The sequence below is a fragment of the Aedes aegypti genome, chromosome 3, assembly GCF_002204515.2.
Source record: "Aedes aegypti strain LVP_AGWG chromosome 3, AaegL5.0 Primary Assembly, whole genome shotgun sequence".
Lineage (NCBI taxonomy): Eukaryota > Metazoa > Arthropoda > Insecta > Diptera > Culicidae > Aedes > Aedes aegypti.
The window spans coordinates 169,092,623-169,108,774 of NC_035109.1; the positions used below are offsets into that span (position 1 = coordinate 169,092,623).

General features: G+C 41.6%; 1 protein-coding gene across 2 annotated transcripts in view; it reads left to right on the forward strand.

Annotated features, from left to right (window-relative positions):
* LOC5579950 (TBC1 domain family member 4) overlaps positions 1 to 16,152 on the forward strand; it is a 119,600-nt gene that overhangs the window by 12,102 nt on the left and 91,346 nt on the right. For both annotated transcript variants that reach the window (XM_021854323.1, XM_021854324.1), the window contains exons 2-3: positions 8,024 to 8,121; positions 8,213 to 8,417. In XM_021854323.1, coding sequence (XP_021710015.1) covers positions 8,024 to 8,121; positions 8,213 to 8,417 — 303 coding nt within the window. The remainder of the gene's footprint in view (positions 1 to 8,023; positions 8,122 to 8,212; positions 8,418 to 16,152) is intronic.

A 16,152-nucleotide genomic window follows, 5' to 3' on the forward strand; every position in this document is an offset into this window, starting at 1 on the left:
CACTACCAAAAATCGGATGAGAAATCTAGTGACGTATATTGGGTTATTGTTTAACAAAAAATGAAACGGATAAAAAGTGCTAGCAACAGAATACAGATCCCCTACTTTGGAAATATGAAAAATCTTTAGAATTTACTATTTTTATGATTTCTTCAATCGGTTTCAAAAGCTCAAGAAGACGATCATTCATTTTTATTCATAATCCGTTCAATTTTTCACCGTAGAAGCTTTCCTTACTTTAGCAAACCCGTTTTTTTTCTTTACCCAGGATTAAAAATATAGTTTTAGAGAAATTAGACGAATATACGGGTGTTATTCGGCCGAATATTAAGATTTTGTTTGGCCGAATATTAGGTTCATATTCGGCCGAATATTCGTTTAGCCGAATAATAATTTTCCAACTATTCGGTATTCGGCCGAAGGCCGAATAGTGGTATTCGGTACATCTCTACTATAAATACTGGCTCCCGTAGGCGCAGAAGAGAGACTTCCCGAACTACGGACTGATTGACATATTTTTTTTAATCTTTATTTTCAGGATATAAAAATATTCATTTAGCATAACCACACAGATTACTCATTTTGATTCTATAAAACAGCAAAAAATATAAACATGAACATAATTCAAGTTTTGCAGCTGCTATAAGGGTACAAAGTTCATATAGAGACTGCGATGCCATTATTTTTCAATATGGGACTACATCAACTTCATATTTTTCAACAAAATTATCTGTTAACTTTTATATGCATAGTAAAGTATATATTGTAACGTGAATGTTGCGATAATAAAAGGTGTTGGTTCGAAAATCAATATGGGACAGTTATGCTTCTGTGTGCAGGATACCTCAGTTCTAAAATGATAGCATATATATCGAAACTGTTGTACAAAGTAGGGTTTCTAGTAGCGACGACGAGTACAGGTTCTACGGTACTGTAACTCTCAATATCGGTAGTACCGGTAAAATACTGTCACTGGAAGATTTGTTTGAAATAAACATAAAGCACGCAGTATTGGACAAAAACTGTGTAACTTATGCAGTATTAGCATTGCCAACATTAAGCATTTCGCACAAATTCGTAGCTGGTACAGTCCTAGACTATTGTATGAGGGTTGCCTCCTTCCCGTCCGTTGCCAAAGTCAGAAATTTGGGACTAACTTCTAACTCTTAGACAAGATTGACGCATCCTCCAACAGTCGAGAGCTGTCCTGGCCACGTCCTTGCAAAAGCTGGGGAATGGGAAAAGATGATGTTTTGAACACCTACTTAAGAAAGATGCAGAGAATTCTACGACCCCTCATAGGTGTTGCGGGATGTTGTGGAATGTTGATGGAATGGGATACGTTTGGTAGACGTTCTGGCCGACAAATGTTATATTTACGCATTGCGATCATACGCTGCTAATTAGAACACACTCACCAAATTCCTCTTTCGAAGCTTCTCTGCAATTCACCGCAATTCACAAAGTGGGACATATAGCGCTTCAGAATGCGGAGTCGTTCCGCCGGATCGTTAAGCTGAGACAACTGATACAAACGATTCCGCAGTCGTCCGTTCAACTGATCAAAGTCGATGTTTGTCATTTTTTCTTTTTCACAATATTTTATTTAAAAACGATCCAAACACGTGTAAAACAGACAGCAAAAAAGCTAATATTCTCAGTAGTCAAGTTAGAAACAAAGCAAAAAATAATGAGCCGAGATAAAACGTGGCAGCAAAAACAAAACACATCCACCCACGCGCCATGTGTAACTTATGCAGTATTGGATAAATATGCAAATGTTTGTCCAGTACTGCAAAAGTTTAACTTTTTACTATTAAACTTATGGATTTATATGCCAGATAAAGTAAAAATCAAAGCATTAACAAAAAAACCGTTTCAGAAACAATGATTGATCATATTGCCTCCCATAAAAGATAAGACTCTGCCTATGAGCGTGCCACTTGAAACAAACTTCAAAAAGCCTTGAGAAAATGAAATAGGTTTCAATTTCAAACACTTCCAAGATATTTTTTGTGGTGAAAAAGTATTATAACACATTTTATCAAATACATTAATAATGTCAGACTAGTGTGAAATAATTGTACCTTAAATTTATATGAGAATATACTGGACACGGTGTGTCTTGATTAAAAGTTAGGCTTAAAATGAAATGATCAAATATGTATCGAACCAAATAAAACAATCAGCAGGAAACGTTCTCCTCTTGCCTCGATGATATGGTGCGTTTTGTTAAAAAAAAAACGCATTCTGCTCCGCATAAATTCATGCAAAATTAGTGTTTGGAAAATGTTAAGTTTTCCAAAAAATGTATTTTAATTTGTATAAAAAACTTGCTCAACAACATGCAGAGTGAACACATATCAACTATATTCTAGTATAGAAACACTTCATACATGTTGTTTGATTATCATTTCAGCACATCTTGCTGAACTGGTGCATTTTACCCCAGGACTCCCTATCTATAGCATTTAAGTTATTTGGTTTCAACAATCATAATGCCAAGTTAACCCTCTAATACCCAAACCTGCCTTTAGACAGGGTACTCTTTGGCATTTTGTGTATTTTTTCGTAGCTCGGAAATCAAAACGATTTTAGTTTTGGCGTAATCCTTGGCACATAGCACGCATATAAGGAATGTTTTTATATGACTTTTGAAACTTTTCTGTATTTTTGAAAAATGTTTGAAAAAATGTATTTGTTATAACCTACAAATGCCTTCATTTAACGAGTAATGCAAAAAGTCGTAGCTTTTATATTTTTCTACAATCAATCTATCACAGAAGAAGGCCTGGTGGTATTAAAATAATTTGAATCCTGTGTTTCCGTTGGTTACACGGAAAATAAAATATGTTCCAGAAAAAAAATTAAAAATATGATCATTTCAAAAGTACTGTAAAATCTTAAGTTTTTATTGTTGTTAAAAATTAGTAACCAGAAGAGGCTTCAAGGAAAAATGAAAAAGGATAGGGATGTTCAAAAATAAAAATAATAGAAATCAAAAATAAAAAAAATCATAAATTTGCGAATAAAAATAAAGCGTTGCCCAGAACGTGTTTAGAACGATTAAAGATAACGAAAAAATATATAAAGATCGAAAATAAAAAAATGAGTATTAGAGGGTTCATTGGTTTTTTACAACAATCATAATACGTTCACTCATACGTCCACCGAAATGAAAACGATGTAGACGCATGGTAGCTCGCATTTTAAGAAAAAGGACAAATTAGCTGAAATCCCATGAGGGCCGTCTTTAAATGCAGCATTTTAATGGGAGGGGGAGTCTACGGGTTTGTGACGAATCATGTATTAGGTATGGGAAAATAGACTACGATGAAGGAGAGGGGTGTCGAAAATTGGCCAAAAAATGCTACGTTATTTATGGATGATCGATCTCTAAGCAACGGGTTGTTTACTTTATCTACATGGCTTTTGTACAAACTTGTGACACAATGCGCCTCCATGATTTTTTTTCTCTTGCTATAGCATAACAATGGGAACGCATGGTCTGTTAATTCCACAACCATATTCGATAACACTTCAAGTAGCTGAAATGCCAGCTGCGTGATTTCTACCACGTGGTTCACCGTGTTATACGAGACCATGAAAAACTAATTGTTGATAACTCGGGTAGAACAGCGAATCTGTGCTCAATTAAAATTCACCACACCTCACAACGGGGACAATGTTCACGCCTCAGATAAGTTCTTTTCTTGTTCGGAAACTTAAGGGTACATCACAACACAATTCTTAATACTTTATTCTACAGTTTCACTTTTAATTCCACTAGTTCATTAACTATTTAACTTATCACTACAATCAATTCAAATTAAAGTAATTCGCCTTCAGTGGGTGGTAAAAGTATCACTCGTTTGTTGTTCTTCTGCTTCGTTGATGACGGTGATGATGGTCGCCGATGCCGTTTTGTAAGAGAGGGAGGACCGATGACCAAACGCCTTTTATAGGCCAGGGTTTCTCCATCTTTATGCAGTTGCCGGAAGAGCGAAACGCATATTTCCTAAGGGAGCCATGTCTAGCAGCCATAGTTTGTCCATGCTGTCAGATTGCCCGCACTGAAGAACAGATGGCGCCACAATTCTCTCTTCGCACTATTTTGATGTGCGAACATACTGGCCCCTTCAGAAATCACATTTCTGACAGTCGATGATGTTGCCTCTCTTTCTCGCTCGATGTTGTCGTTCACTCCGATGACAGGTTAGTTGTGGCACGTCAAATCGGTCGACTCGTCCCTTAATCAAAAGGGCGTTGTATTTTTATTTTCAGGAAACTCTATGGATCTCGATGGACTATGAATTTCCAAGAAATAAAGATGTTTTCTAATGGGATTGATGATGTTTCAATTATGCTACTGAAGAGTGACTATCCGATGCGCTTTTGTCCGATGATAGGCCTCGTTAAAGGAATTAGTGGACACATTACTGTTTCGTTGAGATTGTGCTGCTGGGATACGGTAGATAGATTTGCACCCTTTGCAGATGATGACGATGCAGAGCGCAGTTGATAGTTCTTTGCGGTGAAAACATTCTCTTTTAGCTTGTTTACCGGCGGTGGTGAATTAGAAGATAAACACCGGTGAAGTTGTTGTTGATTCGTGACTGCTCTGGCCCCTGTGAATGAACGATGTTGTTGACAACTGTTGTCTCTCTCGATGCGATTCAGAGCCGTTAGCTGCAGTAGAGTGACGTTTTGATTGAAGAATGATGTTGCATGAATGAGTTGACGGTTAGAACCGTTGGCATGAATGGAGCGATTGATGTCGGCAGAATCAGACGATGCATTTCGATAAGATGGTTTGACGACGATTTCTTGGGTGAGGGTGGTTACTTCGTTGAGTGCAGAGGTGGCGATTGGTGTCGAGACTCTTAGTTGTGCTTGGTTTCGGCTGCTTTTGGTGTCTGCTTCTGTGTGGTGGCGACGAGAAGTTGGCGATGCTTGCTGACCTTGGAAGTTCGATTTGATTGACGACTTGGTTCCTCTGGTTTCTTTCGGGTGAGGAAGGTGTTCTGTCAATGTAGCTATTGAAGAACGAGCGATGATTGCAAAGTTGGCGACGATGGGAGTGGATCGGTTGATGTCTGACTTTCCGCACACAACCCAGCCCAGAACAGAGTTGACCAACTCAGGTAAGTTGTTGCCGAGTGGGATTCGGCCAGGAGATCGGAACACTTCGAAGAATACCTCGGCACCGATGACGACATCGACGGGGTTTGTGCAGTCGAATGTTGGATCAGCGAGTTTGATACCAGGTGGCATGTTCCAGTACGAAGTATCGATGCTTGTTGCTGGTAAATTTACGGTCACCTTGGGAAGAACGACGAATTCGATGTTGGTGGAGTACTCGCCAACTCGGGATAGAATGCGGGAGACGAATTTGGTTCTGGCGTAGGTAGTAGCTTGGCCGATTCCTGTGATGGGCATGTTGATCCTTTTTCGACGAGCTTTGATGCGTTGGGCAAACTGTTCCGAAACGAAGCAACATTCGCTACCTGAATCCAGGAGCGCTCGAGCGGTGTGTTTGTTGCCTTCGTCGTCGATAATATCGATTAGAGCGGTAGCTAGGAGAACGGTTTTCTGTGTGCAGCCACTAGAAGCACAGCTGATTGATTCAGTACGTGTAGCAGAGGCAGAAAGCGATGGCAGGCCACTGGTCGAAGGTGTTTCGGTAGTTGGTGATGAATGATAGCTTGATGATGTTGATTCGGACGACAATGCGGCATCAATGGAACAAAGCTGTGTATGATGCCGGCCTCGGCATTTGCGGCAATTCGACGATGATGAACAATCCTTCGACATATGACCCTTTCGTAGGCAGTTGCGGCATAATTGATGACGGCGCACCTCAGATTCCTTCTCTTCGAGTGGTAGGTTGGCAAAGCTCTCACACAAGTACAACGGATGGGAATCAGTGCAGATGACACACTTGCGGAGGTTGACCTGGTTAGCTCCGTAGCTGGAAGCGGAACGCTGAGCTGGCTTCTTTAGCGGAATGGACGATTGGGTATCGATAGTCTTCGGTTGAAGCGATTGGAGAACGGTCACTCTACGTTGTAAGAACCCGGTCAGGTCCTTAAATGTTACGGCTGCCTTGTTGGTGGCGAATTCCTCCCAGTCCCGTCGGGTTGTCGGATCAAGTCGAGTACTCAATAGACGTATGAGCAGGATGTCCCAATGTTCGATTCGCTCCCCTAGCTGTTGTAGTACCTTCACGTTTGCTTCAAATTTTTCCACCAGACTGTGAAGCTCAGATGCTGATTCCTTCCTTAGCGACGGAAATTCGAAGATGGCGTCCACGTATGTCTGCTTCAGTCGCGCAGGGTTCTGGAAGTGTTCCAGCAAGAGGTTCCACGCCACCGGGTAGTTGATAGCGCTGATAGGGATGCTTTGAATGAGCTGCAGAGCGGATTCCGACAACGAAGATCTGAGGTAATAAAACTTCTGGATGTTTGATAGTTCGGCCGACGAGTGGACAAGCGACAGGTATAGATCGTGGAAGTTCATCCAGTTCTCCAGATTTCCGTCGAAGATGGGGAGTTTTACGTCGGGTAATCGCACGTGTGATGCCGACGGAGGGATTTGCAGTGATGAATGAGTGGGAGACGAGAGTGTTTGGTTGATTGGAGATTTATTATGGGCCAGTAGGAAGCCCTTCACCTTGTAGTAGTGGGATTCTAGCAGCGTTCGCTCCTTCAGGTGGACGTCAATGGCGGCTTCATCGAGTGTTTCCAGCTCATTCTGGTTTAGGTTATAGTCCGACCACAGCTGGGTGAGACTTTCTAGCCGGACGGGCACTTCGTTGGCTTGTGTTTCTTCGTCGAAGTCTTCGACGAACGCAGTGATCAGGTTGAGCGATGCAACCAGGCTCTTCTGTCGCACCTTCAGGGCTCTGATGCGACGTTCGGTAGGCATGGCGACGGAGAATGGTGGGTCTGTGGACAAACGATCAGCGTAGCAAGCACACAACAGGGGATAGGTTAATAGGAACCCTAATTACCTTCTTGAGGCAATGTAATTGCCTTGTATTAAGTTCTGAAGAGCTCGTAATGATGGCGGACTTCAGCGATCCTTCGCGATGTTTCGGAGTGAACTATGATGGCGGATGCGAAACAGGTTGTCCTCTTTTGCGATGGCGGTTTCAAACGAATCGTAGAAGTTTTGGAACGGACGGAGTGTCGACGACCGTATCCGGTTCGAAGGACCAATGTTGATAACTCGGGTAGAACAGCGAATCTGTGCTCAATTAAAATTCACCACACCTCACAACGGGGACAATGTTCACGCCTCAGATAAGTTCTTTTCTTGTTCGGAAACTTAAGGGTACATCACAACACAATTCTTAATACTTTATTCTACAGTTTCACTTTTAATTCCACTAGTTCATTAACTATTTAACTTATCACTACAATCAATTCAAATTAAAGTAATTCGCCTTCAGTGGGTGGTAAAAGTATCACTCGTTTGTTGTTCTTCTGCTTCGTTGATGACGGTGATGATGGTCGCCGATGCCGTTTTGTAAGAGAGGGAGGACCGATGACCAAACGCCTTTTATAGGCCAGGGTTTCTCCATCTTTATGCAGTTGCCGGAAGAGCGAAACGCATATTTCCTAAGGGAGCCATGTCTAGCAGCCATAGTTTGTCCATGCTGTCAGATTGCCCGCACTGAAGAACAGATGGCGCCACAATTCTCTCTTCGCACTATTTTGATGTGCGAACACTAATTGATACTGAAATTGAAATTTCATTCATAGGACTCAATGTATGTATGTGGTTTATGGTACTGGCATGTGAAATAAAGCAAAATCCGGCCGTTCCAGTTGTGTCCAGTTATTGATGTTTTCGTCTTCTGGTGTAAAACAGCTTTCCAGAATGTACTTTCTTCTATCTCACTCAACTTTCCACTACTGCTAGTCAATGTAATAAAAGCTTTTAATATATTTATTTAAACGCGCCGTATCAAAACACTGTTAAACAGCAAAAATTTTATCCTATCTTATTTTTCCTCTAGCTCTCAATCGGCATTGAGAACGGACACCTCGAAGCTTACAACACAGATTTTGAGCTTCAGTTTGTTCATCAGCTGAAATACATCCTAGGATATTGCAGGTTTGTAAAACTTTTCCACCACCCATCTCATCTTACAATACAGCAATGCTACTTTCCTCATACATTCATCACGTGCATTTTCCATTTACAGAGTTATCGTCAAACAGGACAAAGGGAAGAAAAATTCCGATTTTTTGATACCGAAATCTAGCAGTACTCGGCCGTTGCCAATCACAATTGGAAACGATAACGTTGCCGAGATTTACGGACCGGAATATGGCTTAATCTACTTGTTGAAAACACCGCAGGATCCACTGTTGCACATTCATCTGTTTGAGTGCGACAAATACGAGCAGGTGAGTTTAGATATGGATTTCACAAATCTATTGAAGCACAACATGTTCAGGGGTAAATACTGGAATTAAACCTTAGATGTGTACACTGAATATATACTAGGACCATATGCACATGTAAAGGATCATAAGTTACATAACGGTATTTGGAGGAACTATTACAAATGTATCCTTACAAATAAACTGTTACAAGAGGCGTGCGGTTAACATTCATAGTTGAGCATTTTTAAATACGATTTGAATTTACAGGACCCCAGTGAGAAACATTTTTGCTTGTCTCAAGAAGCAAATTATGTGTCTCTAGTAAATTTGGAGTTGTTTAATCTAATGCTGCTCTCAGAAATGTTCCAACACTTCACAATTTTTAGCTAAAGTTGTATAACATTGTTTATAATAGCAGGTAAATTTGCATACAAGTTGACTGTTAAACTGTTGATTGTCGTTAAATAATGCATTTTCAACTGCCAATTTCTCAAAAACTAGACGTGCTATGATATGTTTAGAAATGGCAATGATTTCCGCAACCCTAAATTAAGTATTTTATTGCTTGAGACAAAAAAATCTTCCGCAGTGTAATTATTTGAAGCTTAAAATAACCTTGGGTCACTTATTAGTTATTGTTTATTCACGAGTAGAAAACTTGTAGCAGCAATCACTGAATACCAACAATATTTTTCGTGCGTAACACACAAAGCTGTGCATCATAAACTGTCTACCTGCTGTGATGCCATGTCAAGCAAAACTAGCACCAAACACGAAAATCGGATTAGTCTACGCGGGCCTTTCACCAATTGGTCGCAGAATAGACTCCATGCTCAAATGAAAAACAAACCCATCCTATGGGAAATAAAATTGCTTGCATGTACCTACCTGCTTCGTATGATTTGATTGCGTGATAGAACAAAACCGATATCACTAGCCAGTGACTATCACAATTGAATGGCAGAGAAATTTTACTGGCGCGTCATGTTCAAAATTTTATTATTATCGTATTTCTATGTACTCCGGATATTTTTTCGACAAGCATTAGCATTTGAACTATTTTAGAGCAATTGAGGGAGTTAGAAGAAAAGGGGTCTAAGCGTTAGCGTTAGCGTTAGCGTTAGCGTTAGCGTTAGCGTTAGCGTTAGCGTTAGCGTAGTTACGGTATACTTCGTAGATTGGATACTAGCAACATTCATGTTTCTTTATAATAATCTCATCCTGACTACTTTCAAGAACAAGGCAGGGGAGTATACCTTGTTCAAATCATAAACAAGAATACTAAAAGCATGAATATCGCTATTCCCGGCCACGCCCATCTTTACCGTAACTTGGGATAGGGGAAGGAAATGTTGATGTAGCACTTACTTAATGAGAGGCCACCGACTCAGCGACACCCTCATAAGTGCTACGGAGTTGGAGGTTGGGGAAGGTATATTGTCAGGATTCGCCTAGAAAGCTGGCGATAGACCATAAATATTTGTTGTTTAAGCGTTTTCAAATTAATCTTTTGAATGCCGGCAATCAAAAGAGAAAACAATAGCTTATTTATAGTATAAATAGTATTTCGCGAAATGCTTGTCGATTGTGCAGTAATATTTTTGCTCAATAACCAGTAAAAAGCAAAACCGATCCCTCCAGGGTCATCGGATTGTATAAAATAACGACACGCGTAAAAAAAAAATCACGCCTATTGAAAAACTGTACTGTGCCCATTGAAAAACTGTACTGGGTGGTACTGTATTTTTAGATAATCAAAAAACGAAAGGAAGCGCGTTCGAACTAAACACCCTAGGATAACACAGTCGATTTTTCTGCTCAAAATTATACGAAAAGCAGAATCGATCCCTCCAGGGTCATCGAACGGTTAAAAAGCATCCACAACCGATTGTTAGTTGCGTAACACCCGCCCGGACAGAATGCGCAATCTGAACATAATTATCAAACTCCGAAAATAACATTTTCCGTTCAAGAAACGATCAGAAGTACCACGACGCGGACAAAAACGATCCGGAAGGCTCACAAAAGAAAAAGTATCATACTGGAACAAACCCAGAAAGTAGCTTATCAATTTGGTTGATATCATTTAAACGTATTTTCAGTTGGCGTATTTTCCTGACCAACACATTACCAATTTAAAAACCGAATAAAAATCCTGCATGCTTTTTCCATTCAGATTTACTGTTGTAATACCAGAAAAAAGGCTCTACAGAATAATTTAATAGAATATCTAAATGAAACATTTAACCCTCTAATACCCAACCCCGCCTTTAGACGGGGTACACTTTGGAATTTTGTGTATTTTTTCGTAGCTCGGAAATCATTTTTTTTTTATTTTTGGCTTAAACCTTGACTCATAACACGCATATAAGAAAAGTTTTTTATGACTTTTGAAACTACGTTGTATTTTTGAAAATTGTTCGAAAAATGGTATTCTTATATAACCTATAAATGCCCGTGGCCTGGGAGGGAGAAAGCAATACGAAATTTGTGTGCGTCAAGGTGAGCCGAGATCGTGTTGTCACGAACTGTCAGTGTGAGCCGCCTACTAAAACAATAGACTAACATGATAAATGCGCGAAATTGATTAAAGCATATTTTTGCATTTTGTAGAAGGTGACAAAAAAGCAGATAAGATTTAGTTTCTATACATCCAAAAACAATGTCACAACAGCATTTTTGATTTAAGCATAGCATAGCATAGCATAGACTGACTGTACATGTCAATGGTTGCTACTCCGTGATTGATCGGAACTGGTAAGAATTGCACTACGATCCAAATGAATAAGGGATGGGAGTTTCCGCTTACTCTCGAAGTGCAATTTTAGCAGATCTAATATTATTGATCAATAACGGCGCCGGCCAAGTCCTTACAGTCAGTTGGGAAGGGGAAGGAATGTTAGGGTGTAATGATTGTTGCTTCTAGAGACCGAGAATACCTCTGCATCTCCACAATCACCACGGGAAGGGTGTTTATTATTGAGGGAGGAAAAGATCTGGGAGTCACCTCTGGTCGATGATGCGATCCATGGACAAGGGGGAAATATACGACTCATATTTAAAGCTAGTGTTGTATTTTTGTCTCGAGAAGGTAGAAGCTTTAAAAAATACGTCAACATCTATAATGTCGAACAATTCAAAAGATGTTTTTATTAATGACGAAAACTGAAAATTACATGTATATATTTTAAATTATATGAAACAGGAATAATGCCGACACTTGTAGTGACGAACTATACATAGTTTGTTTGAAAATTACATATGAGTATTACTGTGCATTTTGACTCGATATGGTAGAAGTTTTAAGAAATACGCCAACATTCACAATGTCGAACAATTCGAAAGATAATTTTTAACAATGTCTAAAAGAGACAAATATATGTATATTGAAATTGTATAAGAAAAAAGCATAATGCCGACACTTATAGTGACGAACCATACAAAGTTTGTTTTAAAATTACTTAAAAGTTACGCTTTCAAGAAAATATGTGGTATCACAAGCATGAAACGATCTCACCAGTTGGTAATCCATCCTCGACTGAACACAAAACTGATACTGACAGCAAAACTTCTTGGCGTCCCGAAAACAAACCGTCTTGCTTGTGCCTTCCAAATACCTACCCAGCAAGACGCTCCAAAACAGAAAAAAAATCTTTGGAGACGAAAACACGCGCGAAACCGTGAGCCAAATCTATCGGACGACGCTAAACCGAACTGTCCTGCTCGGGCTTCACGAAGCACTACCCAGCAAGACGCTTGAAAACAGGAAAAAAAATAAAAAAAAAAAATCTCCGGCGACGAAAACATGCGCGAAACCGCGAGCCAAATTTATCGGACGACGTAAAACTGAACTGTCCTGCTTGGGCTTCACGAAGCACTACCCAGCAAGACGCTTGAAAACAGGAAAAAAAAATCTCCGGCGACGAAAACATGCGCGAAACCGTGAGCCAAATCTATCGGACGACGCAAAACCGAACTGTCCTGCTCGGGCTTCACGAAGCACTACCCAGCAAGACGCTTGAAAACAGGAAAAAAAAAAAAAAAAAAATCTCCGGCGACGAAAATATGCGCGAAACCGTGAGCCAAATTTATCGGACGACGCAAAACTGAACTGTCCTACTTGGGCTTCACGAAGCACTACCGGAGTTAGAAGAAAAGGGGTCTAAGGAATAAAAACCTACTTTTGGAGAAAACGGGCTCAATTTTTTCAACTACATTCACTCCATACAAAAGCAAATTTTCTACGTGTTATGCTATTGCTACTGTTGTAAAGCTTGGAAAAAATGATGGAATTTCTTGATGATTCTCTAGACGAATTCTTGTAGAGATTCCTGAGAAAATTCATTGAGGAACTACTTGGGAGTACCCGGTTGAACTCGTCAACATAATATTTCCTGAAACATTTATATTTCTAGGAGAAATACCTGGAGTTATCTCCAAAGAATTTAGACACGGACACCATCTTCAGCCATTTAGCTGCACATATGTAACTTAACACTAGACAACGGACAAACATGCTCCAGCAGTATAGCCGAGAAACAATCCTGACGAAAAGTTTCAATGGGAATCGAACCCACACCCCCTGATACGATGCGCTTTAATGCCTGATGGCCACTGTTTTCCAAGCAATTATGCAAAAGCTAATACAGCTTACCTCAATTTTATTTTTATTTTGAATCATACAACGCTAGTTCGACTGAACATAACTTTCATAATATTTGGAGTGAAAGCCCCTTACTTTTTTTATTTATAGTACACAGATCCATGTAAATTTCAGCGTAAAATCATGCACATAATTGGAATGCCAGATTTATCGCAAATTTACATGTCACATCGTGTAAAACTACATCAACATCATGTAAATTTGTGCTAATTGTCGCGTAATCGGTTAGAGTCCATGGTTGATTACACGATGTATAGCGGAAACTTACATGATGTTATTGTAATTTTACGCGATGCGACATGTAAATTTGCGAGACATCTGGCATTCCCTTCATGTGCATGAATTTACGCGGAAATTTACAAGGATTTTTCTTTCTGTGTAGGGTACAAAAAAGATTCAAAAGCCTGGCCTGTTGTGTGTTGGCACGGCGTGGGACTCACGTTAGGCATGCTTAACCATCATACAACTTCATCGAAGGAGAGTTGTGCTCATGTACTTCGTCAAACTCAGCCTCTAGCTGTTCTGCTAGTTCGCTGTTGCAGCTTAATGTCGTCAAAAACGCTGCTCACTACGACATTTCTACGATGTCTCGTTTTGCCCAATTGGCGATTGAATATCTCGCCGGGGATTTGGATAGCTTTCTATGCTACAAAGCATACTTCCCTTGAGCTGGCCTCGCGTCAGAGCATTGTTGAACTTCTACTGGACGATCATGTTCATTTCGTTGCTTGACGACGACTCGTTCTCCGCTGCTGCTGTTCAAGCTCTCCTGGTTGACTAGTTGTATGCCGAGGTCGGTCCAGCGATTCCTGTTGGAGGATGACTTCCGCTTCACTGGCACCCCGACGACCCAACATTGGTTCGGCCTGGTCGCCGACGGTGCAGCTAGCCTACCCCGGCTACGCACTTCTCCATGCTTCGAGTGCCGAAGTCGGTCCAGCGATTCCGGTTGGAGAATGGCTTCCGTTTCACTGGCGCTCCGACGATTCAAGCCGGTGATACGCCTCGACGACCATTTGCCGGTGCTGTTTCGCGAATTACTCAGCTAGACCCTGGCGGTGGACTCAGCCGACTCGATGTTGGTCAGCCAAGTGCCAGGGTAGGTTTTGCAATTCCGGTTGGAGGATGACTTCCAGTTTGCAGGCGCCACGACGACTTATCACCGATACTACGGCACATGTTCTGCACGATGTTGTCTGGATTTTGGACGCTTGCGGTTTCTGACATCATCTCACTTTGTGTATCCCTCAATCGAGGGCAGTCGAATATAACATGCTAGGCACTCGCCACCCGTATAGTCATGAGCCGAAATGTACCGTATCTCAGTATGGACGATGATACGGTCGTCAAAAGACGCCTCGTACTGTTTCTTGGTCCTCCAATGTTGGGCATGATCCAGTTAGCTGCTCTAGCTGCCTTTTCGCAGGCATAGTCTACGTGGCTGTTGCAGTTTAGCCTGTCGTCGACCATTACTCCAAGGTGCATTAGAGAGCGCTTCGATGAGATTGCGTGTCCTCCGACGTTGATCTCTAACTGCTGAACCGCCTTTCAGTTGTTTACCAGCACCACCTCCGTTTTGTGATGAGCCAACTGCAGTTTGACTCCAGCTATCCACGATTCAATGGTGTCAAACGGTTTCGCCGTCAGCATCTCTACCTCCTCCGCAGTCTCGCCAGTTATCGCAAGAACCCGACGATCTCGACTCCATTCGGCAGTGTCAAGGTTAACACTCCATCGTACATCATGTTCCACAGTGTTGGACCAAGTATAAATCTCTGTGGAACTCCCGCCGTTACTCCAATTGACATCCGTCCCTAGTTTGTGTCGTAAACCAGTACCCGATTCTGAAAGAAGCTTTGCAGAACTTTACACATATATTCGGGGACCCGCATCCTGTGTAGGACTGTGGCGATAGTTCCCCAACTGGTACTGTTGAACGCGTTTTTAACGTCTATCTACCACTGCGCAGTATCGATTGCCTCTCCTTTCTGCTTGGCCTTTTCTCCTGGCACGCGATGACTGCCCGAATAGCATCCACCATCGAAGTCTTTTTACGGAATCCGAACTGCCTTTTCGACAATCCGTTCTCGCCTTCCGTGTATTGGTCTATATGAAGCTGGATCTCATGGCGGTTTTCCACCAGCTTCTGCACCTTCGATCTGTCTGGAAAGCAGCCTTCCGCTAAAAACTTCTGCAACGCTGTCCTAAATATATCTGGGAACGCCAAGATTGCTGCCTTTAGCGCTACGTGGGGATACCGTCTGGACCGGGAGCTTTGTTCAGCTTCAATCCTTCAATCGTTATCAGCTCGGCGTTAGAAACATGGATACCGGCATATTCTTCATCTACGTCAGCGTACGGTGTGGGTGGCCACGGGTGGGAGCATACAAAGGAAAGAGACCGTACACTATCAATTGTAGTTTGTCGGGCACATTCCAGCTGGTGCTACTGGGTCCTTAATCTTCGCCATCACTACTCGACAGGCGTTGCCCCAGGGATATGCGTCAGCTTCCCGGCACAGCTCCTTGTAGCAGTTCCTTGGACAGCCAGTAGGTAACTTTACAATCTTCCATACTGGCTTCCGATCTACCTCTCTAAAGGCGTCGTTCCACCAGTATGCAGGATGCCGCTGATTCCTTGGCTTCAATTTTCTCGTGTAGCTGCGTCACACGCTCTCGCCAACGCTTCTGTCAGCTCTTCTGCATCCATATTTGGAGCGTCACTTACTGCTCGGAGTGCTTCGATGAAAAGATCCTTGTCGAAGTGCTCTGTCTTCCACATACGTTCTCCATTCCTCCTCTGCCATAGTGCACAATTTTTCTGGCCAACGCAATAGTTGATCACTTGATGGTCATTGTGTGTGTATTTTTCGCTAACTCTCCAGTTCATATTGTTGATCAGCGACGGGCTACAAAAGGTCACGTCGATTAAGGATTCCGTTAATTATAACGATCACGAAACTTTCGTATGAGCATTTGACTACTTCTTGTATAGGGAATCTGCTCTGTCTGCTACCCAATTGCCGTTGACGGGACGAACCCGATATGGTCCTGCAATGATCGCAACGTTGCACTTTGTTTCCGTTGTCGACGC